At 32.8% G+C, this 14,694-nt stretch overlaps 1 protein-coding gene across 1 annotated transcript in view; it reads left to right on the top strand.

Moving 5' to 3' along the window:
* Positions 1-14,094, top strand: part of LOC141388629 (uncharacterized) — a 273,261-nt gene extending 259,167 nt beyond the window's left edge. The window contains exons 4-5 of the mRNA XM_073958657.1: positions 2,199-2,347; positions 13,784-14,094. Coding sequence (XP_073814758.1) covers positions 2,199-2,347; positions 13,784-13,811 — 177 coding nt within the window. The 3' untranslated portion in view covers positions 13,812-14,094. The remainder of the gene's footprint in view (positions 1-2,198; positions 2,348-13,783) is intronic.
* The last annotated feature ends 600 nt before the right edge of the window (positions 14,095-14,694 follow it).

Below are 14,694 nucleotides of genomic sequence, written 5' to 3'. Positions count from 1 at the left end.
ATACACACCTACACAGAACGAGAATAAAATGTTATATAACAACAACAAAAACAAACCAACAAAAAACTAAACATCAACCAATAACGATTAATAATCAATTAAAATTAAACAAAGCCTGGAAAAATGAAATATTTAAATTCAAAACAACAACAACAACAGAACACATGTATATCAATGTGCAATTTAAATTATTTCTCATTAAACAACAAAAAAAGAAACAAATATTAAACCGCTACAATTTAACATTTGTCATTTAACACCTACAACAAACACTACCCTATAAATTTGGTAGATTTTTCAATATCTTTTTTTTTTCAACAACAAAAGATAATAATTTAAATAAAATGTATTATTAATTGGTTCCAGAACTGCAAGAATCTACTATTTTTTACAAATTTTTTCGATAACATAAAGGAAAATTTTTATCGGAATAAAATTTTGTAGATTCTTGCAGGTTCTGAAACGGAGCAAATATTTCAATCATACCCTAGTACATACATATATGTACATGTATGTAAACAGTGGTTTGTATATGTTTATGTGTATGCAATATGAGATTGAAAAATCGAAGGGAAAACAACAATCAAATGGAAACCTCTCAACATTCAAGTGATGACCTCCTTAAGAACCCTTGATAATTGTTTTAAAGACATTTTCTATAAAATTAATGATCCGCAAGAAATGATTATAATTGGTCTGTTCCAGAACTGCATGAATTTGCCAATTTTCACTATTTTTTCGATAACATAAAGGAAAAATATTATCGTAGTAAAAAATTTTAGATTCTTGCAAGTTCTGGAACAGGCATAACATTTAAAATTATGGTTTTGAAATAATGAAAATCTGCCTGTAACTTTAATTCGAAACATTCCAAAATTTCCAATTCGAAACATTTCAAATGTTAGGGCGAAACCTATAGCTCTGCGTGTTGCGTGTGCGTTCAAAAATACAAAAACAATATACATGTATTTCAAATTGAAAACAACAACAAATACATGTATTTTGTTTTTGTATTTTTGAACGCACACGCAACACGCAGAGGTTAGGTTTCGCCCTTATACGAAAATTACATTCGTAATTTGCCATATTTCATTACAAATTCAAATGATGCCATTTGGATTTTAAAATAAAATCACATTGTGATTCACATTCTATCATTTATGATTTGAATTCTTGCATTTTTAATATATGTGTCTATATTTTGTTTTGTGTAACTCCATTTAATGTACTGCCATTTTAGTTAATTTGCGGAGGTAAAACAGAATTAGAAAGCTTTTCCATAAATCGTTAAATTTTTTCAAAATTGTCTCAAATTTTCTGCCCCTATTTAGACAACTTTACATAGACACAAGACACATTATTTCAATTTATAAACACTTCATTACACAAAAATAACAACAACAAAAACACACTATTATAATTGCAACATTTAATTACATAATAAAAAAATTTTAGAGAAAACAAATACTCATTTATTGTTAAAAAAATTAAATAAATATAAATATATATATTTAACAATTTAATATATAACAACAAATTATTATAAAAAATTAAAAAAAGAACAAAAAATAAAACTTATATATTTTTCTCTTTCCTTAGACAAAATAAAAATTAAAAACAAAACAACAAAATATTTAATAAAAAATTTACAAATATTAAACAAAGAAAAAGAAAAAATAAACAAATATTAGTTATTTATTGAATTACAAGTTAAGTGTTAGTAATACAAAAATATATATAAAACAACAAACAAAAAACGTGAGTAAAATTAACAACAATTTATATTAATTACATTAGTATTTCCTTTTTTATTTGGATTGATGAATAAAAACAAAAATAAAATGCAATTAATTGGTCTAATATACAAACAAAGAACATAACATAATAAACCAAAAAAAAAGAAAACAACCAAAAAACAAATTAATAATTACAAAAAAAATATTAATTTCAACAACAAATATTCAATTGATAAAGGTAACAAAAAAAATTATTAAATAAAGAAAAAAAAGCAAAAAACCATGAGTTTTATTTAAGTTGTCAATGATTAAATATATTGGTAAGAGTATTTCTTTTTCCAACGGTTGGTTCTCTTGGCATCATCGTCATCATCTCTACTCGTCGTCAAGTGTTATATGTAGTAGTTTCTCCCCACTCTAATAAACGTTGTCTAATTTTTTTATTTTAATTTTCTCTATTAGGAATGCACCCTATCTGTATGGAATCGCACTGCCTCTGATTATTTCAGTACGACACGTATCCGTGATACACTCCGGAGGATATTAAATTTACCTGCTTCTGTGCCAATGGAGTATAAGATACACTGTGATAGCCTTAAATATATAGCAATGTAAGTATGTATTGAAAACAGTATACTAATCTATGTATATAAATAAAAATCAAATGTCGTTCGTTGGTAATGGCATCAGTTGAGAACGGCTGGATCGATTTGAATAATTCGATTTGAATTAATTTGTGAAATGTTCGCCATAAACGACTTAGGTTTTTATGCAAAGAATATTTGGTCACGCCCATTTTTTCAATTTTCAATTTTTTTTCTTTTCTATGAATGTACAGGGATGGCCACCGGTTAAAATGGGCTACAATTTTTTTTTAATTTTGGAGGGGGCGGGGCACTTCCCCTATACCATATTTCTTTAAAAATGCTATGTTTAAAATAATAACGAATGTATCGGTTTGGCAATTAATTTGCGATACAATTGTGATTGTGTCTCTGGCCTTAACTACTTTTTAGGACCCAAAGACTTGACCACGCCCACTTTTTTAAAATATGTTACATCTACAAACCTACTGAACCGATTTTACTGAAATTTTTAGAGAATGTACATAGATGGCCTCCGGTGGAAATAGGTTGCATGTTTTCTTGAATTTCGAAGGGGCGGGGTACTTCCCTTTGCCATATTTAAAAAACGTCATATCTTAAAAAAACGTCATACTTCTTTGGGGCCTAAACACCCCACCACGCCCCCACCAAATCTGCAATAAAAGCTCAATGTTTGCCGTTGTCATGTATATTTTGTGCATTTCGGAGGAGGTGGGGTACCTTCCCCACGCCTTTCTTTTAAACGCTATATGTATAAGCCAAACTTATGATTATATCGGTTTCAGCATAAATTTTGGTAGGCAATGGGGTTGTGTGTGCCCTAGGTACATATTTGGAGCAAAATACCGGACCACGCACACTCTTTTAAATATGTTCCGTCTTGAAAACTGATGACCACGTCCACTCTTTTCAAAACATTATTTTTCCAAAACTACTGAACCTAATTTCATGCAATTTTCAGAAAATGTTCGGGAATGTCCTGTGGTCCAAATATATTTGCAGACGAATATCGGGGGCCTATTGTTTTATAATCGCTATATTTGATAAACTTATGAGTGTATCGGCTGCAAACTAATTTTCGAGACAATGGTGGTGGTGGGGGCCCCGATCGAGAAAAACGATATATTTACAAATTTTCTTTAATGGTGAGGTTCAGCGGTCCATCTGCCATGAAAAACTAAAACATATACATAAGTCTCAATAAGCGCGAGATAATTAGATCGCTTTAGGATAAAGACAGGGGACATTACGACAGTCCAGCAACACGGACCGGGATCTGCTAGTATATTAATATTTTTAAACAAAATCCCTAACCTGAGTTTAAGTTCTAAATGCAGTAAAAATAAATTCTTGATAATTGCAGTTTCTTGGGACTTTTTTAGTTTACTTTTAAAAGATGTTGAGTTCTAGTGAGTTTTTATGTTTCGAAAAATGTCGTTTCTGTATACCTCATCTGTTGCGCAATATGTCTTAAACGTCAAAATTCGACAAGGGGTTACCGCCGCACAATGGTTCAGGAATCGCTTTTCCTGGCCAAAAATCAAAATTTTGTTTTGTCAAATAATTTCTATATTCGATTCGATAGTAAACATATTGAAACTAAGGAAACTAACAAATTAGGTCCAAATATTGGAAGGTGTGGACGTGGTGTGCCACTAAAGACCAACATTTTCCCCCCTTTTGGGAAATTCGTAATTTTTGCAAATTTCTGGAGAAAGACGTAGCTATTTCTCGGAAACTATAACAGATATTGTATTCATTGTTTTTTTGTAAGGTAGGTAGGATTGTGGTCTTTAAAAACTAAAAAGGCGCCGAAATTGAGTTTCGAAAAAGAGAAGAAATACAACACGAACGTTTTAATTTTCAAATAATAAAAAGCAGAAGCTTTATTGAGTAAATAATAAATAATTATAAATTAACTAAAGGGAAAAGTATGGAGAACAGATTACCTATGTTACGGATGGCGATCGAAAACGAAGTGTCAATAATAATGCCGAAAGGTCGCGTAGGCGCCAAAACAACACTCGTTAGAAAACTCCTAGATGACAGATCACTGTTGTTACAAAAAGGGAGTAGGCAGTTTTCTAACGATTAAGGCAATCAAACACAATGCAAGTAAAGCGAAAGCGAGCATTTCCAAACAATGCAAATTAAAGCGAAATATATTAATTCTTACTTAAACAAAAACCGTTTTAGTAAATTACCGTAACATTTACACAACATGAGCTATTTTATTTTTCCTCCGGAACTAAATTTTATGAAATTCCAAATCCACTAAGAACTTTTGTGGAACAACATGGAGCAAAGTTCTGTTTTCACAGAAAGATGCCTGAGAGTCTTCTCTTTCAGCCTATATATACTTTTGTACCCGTCCCGTTCCGTCCGTTTAACACTTTTTGCAATTTATTGAAATTAAATGGGTAAAATTGTGTGTTTTTCTATACTGTTTCCATATGAATTGCAGTTTTTTCATACCAATTAACATTTTTTGAGTATATGAGTTTTTATACGAGTCATATAAGTTGTATAAAACCCCAAGGAGTATTTTTTTAATTTTTGAAAAAATTTAAATTTTTTGTAAAAATTTTTTTTACAAATTTTTGGAAAAAAAAATCGACTTTTTTATAAAGTTTTTTTAGTTCTTTGGTCATTTCATTGTTTATTGGTTGGTGTTTGGCCATCTTTAATACATAGAAAGATATAAAAAAAACTACAAAAACACTCATATTTTGATGAAAAATAGTTAAAAAAAAACAAAAGTTTAACTTTGACCTTGAATTTCTCTGCAACTAGACTATCTGTCTAACAAAAAAAGAATTATGAAAATATCTCTAACCGTTCAAAAGTTACAGAATTTTTATTGAATTGATTGAATTCAATTTTGACCAGGAAAAAACCATTCTGAACCACTGTGCGCCGTATGGGGGCTACACCTTAGCTAAAAATGTCTTTAAAATGTGACTAATGTCAAAGTACCTCAAATCGGGGAATACGGTTATATGGACCATATAACACAGTGGAGACCTAGGTAGACTATTTTTCCACATAAGTTTGGTATCAGATTCCAAATATGAAATTTCAATAAAATCGAGTGCATCGGCTTGCAAATTAATTTTCTAGATAACGTTGAAAAACTGAAACATATACATAAGTCTCAATAAGCGGGAGAATTCAACTTAACCATTTTTTAACTTCTATAATTAGATCGCTTTAGGATAAGGGAGGTAGAAAAGAACTATTTTTGAATTGTGAAACATAAAGTCCAAAAAAAGTTGCTAGTATGTTAATATTTTGAAACAAAATCCCTAGCCTAAGTTTTAGTTCTAACTGCAGTAAAAACAACTTCTTTGTAATTGCCGTTTCTTGGGCCTTTTTTAGTTTGCTCTTAAAAGACGTTGAGTTCTAGTAAGTTTTTATGTTCCGAAAATGTCGTTTCTGTATACCACATCTGTTGCACAATATGTCTTAAACGTCAAAATACGACAAGGAGTTACCGCCGCATTGGGGGCTACACCTTAGCTGTTATCAAAGTACATATTAATTGGAAAAGAAATACCAAATTACAGAAAAATATCTTTAAAATGTGACTAATATCGTCAAAGTACCTCAAATCGGGGAATACGGTTAAATGGACCATATAGCACAGCGGAGACCTAGGTATACTATTTTTCCACATAAGTTTGGTATCAGAATCCAAATATGAAATTTCAATTAAATCGAATGATAAATACGGTTAAAATCGTGGGACTACAATGCACTGGTTGCTTCCGGCACCGACGATCAATCCCACGGCAGCGGGTTCTTATGTACTGGATTGACACGAACATTTTTGTATATTTTACTCACAAAAGTTCGGTACAATTGTTTCGGAAGGTTTGTCGAAGGATGTCTTTGTGAATCCGATCACAACGATCTCATTTTTATACCCTACACCACTATGTGGGGAGGGTATTATAAGTTGGTTTTGGCCAAAAAGTTTGTAACGCATCGAAATAATGGTCGTAGACCCATACTTATATATATCAAAACAAGTGAGCAAAGGCTATAGTCGGGACGGGGCCGACCATGTGATACCCTACACCACTACCCCTGTGCATAAGCTTTTTACTGGTAAACATTTCTTTTAGGGAATATAATCCGACTACCACCAAACATAATATGCCTCTTTCTCTCTGGGACCCTCCATAAGCAACCAAAATTTCGTGACCATCCGATCAAAATTACGACCTGTAGCTTGATTGCAAAAAATGGAAGAATGGGATGCATCCCTTGTTTGACCGCCTTCGCCAATCTGCTTTACACCAATGTAAAGGTAATATATTCTCTTCTTCCATTGACAGGCTTTGCCGTTGGAATACCCCTACTAGAAGCCGATATATTCACAAAGAATAAAACTTTGAATTTGTCTCCAAATGAGTTTTTCCCCATTCCGACCCCTAAAAATTATCAGACTATCACCAAAATCAATAGGCTTCTCCCTATGTGGGTACCATCTACCCCCAAAAATTTCGTCACTATCCGATCAAAATTCCAACTTCTACAGTGATTACAAAAAATGGAAAAATTGGGTATATTACTGAATTTTGCAATATCTCGGCTCGCTCACTTACGCCAACATACTTTGCATCAATATAAACGAGATCTTTTCTTCTTTCATTGACGGGTAATCCTTTTGGAATACTCCAACCGGAAGCAGAGATATTCGCATAAAAAAACGTTGATTTTTTTCCACATAAGCTTTTCGCTTATTCCGACTCCTGAATAATATCCGACCATCACCAAACTAAGTAGGCTTCTTCCTCTGTGGGACCCGCATCAACTCCCAAAAAATTCGTGACGATTCGATCAAAATTGCGATCTGTAGCGTGATTACAAAAAAATCGGAAAATGGGATGCATTACCGAGTATTGCGATATCTCTGTTGTTTAAGCAGCTACGACAACCTACTTTACATCGTTGTAAAGGTGATATTTTCTACTTTCCTTGCCAGGTTTTGCTTTAGATATACCTCTTAAAGAAACAGAGATATTGGCTTTGAAATAAAACGTAGACCTTTTCTTCAAATAAGTTTTTGCCCATTCCGACCCCTGAATATTATCCGACCATCATTAAAATCAGTAGGTTTCTTCCTCTGTGGGACCCCCATTAACCACCAAAATTTCGTGACGATCCGATCAAAATTGCGACCTGTAGCGTGATTACAAAAAAATCGGAAAATAGGATGCATTATCGACTATTGCCATATCTCTGCTATTTGACCACCTACGACAACCTACTTTAGATCGTTATAAATGTGATATTTTCTACTTTCCTTGCCAGGTTTTGCTTTAGATATACCTCTTAAAGAAACAGAGATATTGACTTTGAAATAAAATGTTGACTTTTCTCCAAATAAGTGTTTGCCCATTCCGACCCCTAAATAATAACCGACCATCACCAAAATCAATAGGCTTCTTCCTCTGTGGGACCCCCATTAACCACCAAAATTTCGTGACGATCCGATCAAAATTGCGACCTGTAGCGTGATTACAAAAAAATCGGAAAATGGGATGTATTACCGACTATTGCGATATCTCTGTTATTTGGTTACCTACGCCTACCTAGTTTGCATTATTGTAAAGACGGGATCTTCTACTTTCATAGTCAGGCTTTGCTTTTGGAAAGTTTTCAACCAAAGCTGTGATATTCGTCAAAATAATTAAAATCGCAAAAATGAAAATTGGGGTTTTATTTGCTACTATTGTGATATCTTTGTTGTTTGATCACCTACGAGCACCTACTTTACATCATTAGAAAGTTGATATTTTCTACTATCATTGTCAGGTTTTGCTTTTGGCATACCCCATATAGAAGCTGAGATATTCGCTTTTGAAAAAAACGTTGTCTTTTTATCCACCTAAGTTTTTTGCCCTTTCCGACCCCTAAATATTATCCGACCATCACCAAAATCAATAGGCTTCTTCCCCTCCAGGACCCCCATCAGCGTTAAAAATTTCGTGACGATCCGATCAAAATTGCGACCTGTAGCGTGATTACAAGGTTTAGATGGACAGACGGACAGACGGACGGACGGACGGACTGACGGACGGACACACATAGCCAGATCGACTCATCTCGTCGAGACATTCATTTTGGTATATATAAGTATGGGTCTACGACCATTATTTCGATGCGTTACAAACTTTTTGGCCAAAACCAACTTATAATACCCTCCCCACATAGTGGTGTAGGGTATAATGAATGTCTCGACGAGCTGAGTCGATCTGGCTATGTTTGTCCGTCCGTCTGTCCATCTAAACCTTGTAATCACGCTACAGGTCGCAATTTTGATCGGATCGTCACGAAATTTTGGGTGTTGATGGGGGTCCCGGAGGGGAAGAAGCCTATTGATTTTGGTGATGGTCGGATAATATTTAGGGCTCGGAATGGGCAAAAAACTTATGTGGATAAAAAGACAACGTTTTTTTCCAAAGCGAATATCTCAGCTTCTATATGGGGTATACCAAAAGCAAAACCTGTCAATGAAAGTAGAAAATATCACCTTTCTAGTGATGTAAAGTAGGTTCTTGTACGTGTTCAAACAACGAAGATATCACAATAGTAGCAAATAAACCCCAAATTTTCATGTTTGCGATTTTAGTTATAATGACGAATATCACAGCTTTGGCTGGGGACTTTCCAAAAGGAAAGCCTGACTATGAAAGTAAAAGATTCCACCTTTACAATGATGCAAACTAGGTCGGCTTAGGTAACCAAATAACGGAGATATCGCAATAGTCGGTAATACATCCCATTTTTCTATTTTTTTTTTTTTGGAAATCACGCTACAGGTCGCAATTTTGATCGGATCGTCATGAAATTTCGAGGGTTAATGACGGTCTCACAGAGGAAGAAATCTATTGATTTTGATGATGGTCGGATAATATTTAGGGGTCGGAATGAGCAAAAACTTTATTTGGAGAAAAAGTCAACATTATATTCCAAAGCGAATATCTCAGCGTCTATAAGGGGTCTACAAAAAGCAAAACCTGGCAATGAAAGTATAATATATCGTCTTTACAACAATGTAACGTAGGTTGTCGTAGGTGGTCTAACAATGAAGATATCGCAATAGTCGCTAAAAAAACCCAACTTCTCATTTTTGCTATTTTAATTATAATGACGAATATCACACCTTTGGTTGGGGACCATCTAAAAGCAAAGCCTGAATAAGAAAGTAGAATATCCCATCTTTGAAATTATGCAAAGTAGGTTGGCGTTGGCACTTTTTCTGCAATCACACTACAGGTCGGAATTTTGATCGGATCATCACGAAATTTTCTCACAGAGATAGAAGCCTATTGATGTTGGTGATGTCGACAGTAGTCAAATATAAAATTAAATATTAATTATTTTGGTTCAGTTCGCCTTAAGTAATTTGATATAAAAGCCAGATAGGTGAAAACTTTCGTATCTCCATAAAAGAAATGTTTTCGAGTGAAAAGATTATTCACAGAGGTAGTGGTGTAGGGTATCACATAGTCAGCCCCGTACCGACTATAGCCTTTTCTCACTTGTTTTCATTGGCAAGTCCATGATCTCTCTGACGTAATGGCACAAATGTTCTAAAAATCCTACCGTAACCAACTAAAAGGGACCGGTTGTGCCGATTACTATCGAAAGGAATGACTCCCAATAATAGATCCAGTTCAAGGATAGACGAGTAGTACTAGTTTGCACAACTTTATGCCTATTCCAGAACTTGCAATTTTTCCTTTAAGTTATCGAAAAAATAGTAAAAATTTGTAGATTCTTGCAGTTCTGGAACAGACCATTTATCAATCCAAACTACTAATTTTGATGCTTCAACGATGTTTTCTTGTACATTTGTTAGGAATTATGACATACATATCTATACACAAATTTACGATGAATTTCGAAATAAAGCTGTACATTTCTATATTGTCGTATATTTTTAACGACAAATTAAAAAATTGTTCTCACACACAAGTTTTTTGAAATAGTTCGGGAACGGAAAAATGGAAAATACGTCAAAAAAACTGGAACAAATGTCAAAGTCGGCGTATCAGCCAATCAGACGCCGGCAACCATGTTACTATTTTTTTACTCGCCCAAATTTGTCGTGTAAAAAGTTTTTAAAGAGAGCGTCATTCAGCGCCATTTTTGTTTAAAGAGAAGTGAACATTTTACAACTTTTTTGTGTACGGGAACGCTTTTTCGAGTAAAATGTGTAAAAGTCGTAAAAGTTGTAAAAACTTTTTAGTTCTGGAACACAGCTTAAATTTGCAAAAACTTATTTTGAAAATTCATGTTCGATCAGCTGCACATATCGCTCATTTACTCAAAAAGTGACACATTTCAAAAAATCAAGTTTTGAGAAAAACGCGTTTTAAATTGTCGATTGAAATTTGACTTCCCAACTTAAAAAGATTATTACACAAAAACTAAAATAACTAGGTAGACCATATTTTGCAGAGAACTAGCCAGATATCAGTGCTAAATTTCTCTGCAAGATAAAGCATGACTTGAAGTGTTTTAGTGCTTCATAAATGCAAAAAACTTTTTTGATGGTCTATGCCAAACTCCTAGAAAATAAGCTGTAACTTGTTGAGTTTTAGAGATATCAACTTGAAAATTTGACACAAGATAAAGTAGAAGTCGTAGCAAAAATAGAAATTGCTAAGTCAAAAAACCCATTTTTTGAGTTATGCCACTCTTTGAGTAAATGAGCGATATGCAGCTTGATTAGTGGGACATGTTTGAAATCATCAAAAAAAAAATGAGTGTAAACAGCGGGGTGTATTTCAGGATTTCGAGAAATCTAATGGACTTCGGAGCATAAGTATAAACCAGCTATAACCCTCATATATCGGTACCGCCCGATTTCACGTATTTTGACGTTTCTAACTACATTTTCTGGCCGAATTAGCTATAATTTGACACTTAGGGTTTCCAGTGATCAAAAATTCTCAACCAAAAATTATGGGCATACATATATGCACGTTTTATTTTAGCCCTCATATAACGGTACCATTCGATTTCAGGTATTTTTGACGTTTTAAGCTAAATTTTTAGACCGAATCAACTATAACTTTGCATTTAGGTTTCCTAGTGGTCAAGTAACTACTCCACCTAAAATTGTGGGCATAAATACTTTGGAAGCAGAAAGAAAACTAATAATCCCATTTAAGTTCAGAAGTTCAGAATATTTTATGGTTGATTATGAAAAGTTCAGCCCGGCCGAACTTAACACTTTTTAAGATTTTTTAATTAATTTAATTAATCGAATATACACATCATCCACTATGCGACGATCGTTTCGTTAACTGATTAGGTTAACATCATCAGTAGTGGGATTCTGTAACTCATGTTTGCTGTTACCGACAAAAATCGGTAAAATTAAATCGCAAAATTATGACTAAAAACATAAAGAATAGTTGGCATCACTGTTTGTGTCGGTAGAGGCTAGCGTCTACTTTTTATTCATCGTTAATAGCCCGTTTCCACGGTACGTCGTTCGTTCTCTATTCGTCGTTCGACCCATAACTACGAATAAATTACTTATTTTCCCACACAAAATTCTATGAACGAACGACGAGTTTTCTACGTTGTTCGATTAGAAATACTCCCTGAACGACGAATAAGTATGTCCCATCCCTAAAGTGCAGTACACATTGTCAGTTTTGAATGATGATTTTTTACAATTATCGATAACTGCGAAATATCGACATTCAAAACTGACAATGTGTACTGCTCCTAACAAATGAGAGAATTTATCGAAAAAATGAATTAAGACATGTCTAAATTCAAAATTGAAAAATTTGTTGAAAACACAAAAATTTTTAGAGAAAAGGAAAAAGATGAATGAAAATTAATGAACTAAACATTTTATATAGATGCAGAAGGAAGACGGTTGTGTTTCCTTCTTAATTCCACACACATTTCTTATCCATTAGTTCAAAATCGCGTAAAAAATCAGAAACAAAATGGAAACAAATACCTGAAAGTCTGTAAACACAAATATTGTTTGGACATGTCTCTCTCTTTTCAATTCTGAAAATAGAAACATATAACAATATATTGAAAATACAAAATTATTCAGAATTTATTAAAAAATGAATGAAATGTGTGTAGTTAAATATAGATGATACATTTGAAGGAAAGTCTATTGCTTTTCCTATTCATTTAATGTATATTTTATGTGTTTTCGGTTCAAATTTACTTAAAAACAAGAAAACAAAAATGAAAGAAATTTTGTTTATGTTTCTGTTAATTACGAATGGTGTCGTGGAAACGGGTTAATTCGTGTACGTCGTTCGACAGGCGAACAACGCAATTGAAACGCTCGTGTGAACATGACAAAACTTACCGAAAAATTTCGTTAATTATCGAAGTTATAAGCATTTTAATTTTACCGACAATTATCGATAACAGCAAAAATGCGTTACAGAATCCCACTACAGGCATATTAGATGTTGTTGTTGCTAGGCAATTTTCGGCATTTGGAGCGCATATTTATACGTACACCATTGCAAATTTGCATTTGTGAATTTTAAATTGAAACTTTTTTCCAAAGACTAGTCATTTGTCCCCCTTCATTACTAGAAATCTTTTTTTTTTCAATATGTATTTCATCATATTAGTCCCAATTTACATTAGGCGAGTTTACTTGCGGCAATTGTCAGTTTGTTGGTGAGAGAGGGTGTTGAGAGGCAAAGGGTTACCATATGCCTCACCTCTCTCTCCTACAAAATGACAATTGCCGCAAGTAAACTCGCCTAATGTAAATTGGGACTTACAATCGACAGCTTTTTTCACATCGTATTGTTGTATGTCTTTCAGTCGAAAGATTTAAGGTGGATTTTACTAGTTTTTTTTTTTTTTGTTTTTGCGTAGACTTTTTTAATCATTTCTGTAAATGAATTAATTATGCCCACTGCCTTGAAACCTACTCCCTAAAGCGCATAATAATTTACGTTAAGAAATTCCAAAACTTTTTTCTTCTTAAGGGGAGTACACACTATCATTCAAAACTGAGAGTCAAGGTACTTTTAGGACAATTTTCCGGCAAATAACAAATTTTATTTAGCTAAAAATGTTTGAAATACATTATATATGGCATTATTTAGAGATTACAAAAGAAAATTTTCAGTTAGGCTTTGATATTTACGAAATATACCTCGATGACTGTCAGTTTTGCTTGTCAATGTGTACTATACTTTAAAATTTGGGAATGTTCATTGTACTTTAAGGTCATAAGTGAAGCATTTTCCTAACACCAAAAAGAACCAAAAAATGCTAATGTAATATTTATTAGTTTTTCAGTAATAAATATAGTTGTATAAAAAAGCGAATACTTATTTTCATGTTTTAAATTAAAATTATTTTTTTACAACTTTAGGCTAATAATATATTTTGTTGTTTTATTTGTTTTCTTTATAGAAATAACAAAGGGACTGCAAAAAGCTGAAATTTGATGAATTTGTGTTATAACAATAAATAAAAAGAAACAAAAAAAAAAAACGGAAAACACTTTAAAACGAAACTTCAAAACAACCAACAACAAAATATCAACACATAAGGACTACAGAGACAACAACAAAAACAAAATTAAACATGCTAAATGATGTTTACCCAATTAAAGTTATGTAAAAAAGTTACAAAAAAAATATTCAAATTGATTACTGTAAATCAAACATTCAAATGTTAAAAAAAAAACAATAAAAATAAAAAAACATGTAAACAGCAAAAAATAGACTTTTCTTTCTTTATTACTCTAGGATAAGTGTGTAAGTATGTATGGGTAGATGTGATCTTTAGAGTATATTTAACCACAAATGCATTGTGAGGTACATAGGTTATGATTAATATCAGAGAACGTTCGCGAATCTCCTCTTCCACTGAGAAGTAGTGACACAAATGCAAGAGGTGAGTCCACATTTCATTTTAAGCTATAATTGAGAATATATAATATGGGATTAGAATTAGGTCCATTATTATATGTGTTCTTTTACTATCTGACGGATTTGAAAACGCAAAATAAATTAATTTTGAGACATTAAAAATATTATTTTTACATTGAATGTTAATGCCAAGAAGCTCCTTCTTGAAATTCAATCATCACTTTCAACTTTAAGTTAACCGGAACGCTATAAATCTGTTCGGTAAATCCAAACTATACCAAAAGAAGACTTATAACAATTGGGGTTAGACAATGATTTAAAAAATGGAAATGAAAACAAGTAAAAAAGTTTCAGTTGGCTTTGCCAACAGCATGTCTGAATTTAAACTTGCATATATGGATAGAATACAGAGTACACAGCCAAGGTCCTTTTCCCTAAAAAATATATATA

This window comes from Musca autumnalis, unplaced genomic scaffold, assembly GCF_047663935.1.
Source record: "Musca autumnalis isolate F117 unplaced genomic scaffold, ASM4766393v1 scaffold_1, whole genome shotgun sequence".
NCBI lineage: Eukaryota > Metazoa > Arthropoda > Insecta > Diptera > Muscidae > Musca > Musca autumnalis.
The sequence above is the reverse complement of the archived record's forward strand: the minus strand, read 5'-3'. Positions and strand labels throughout refer to the sequence as shown.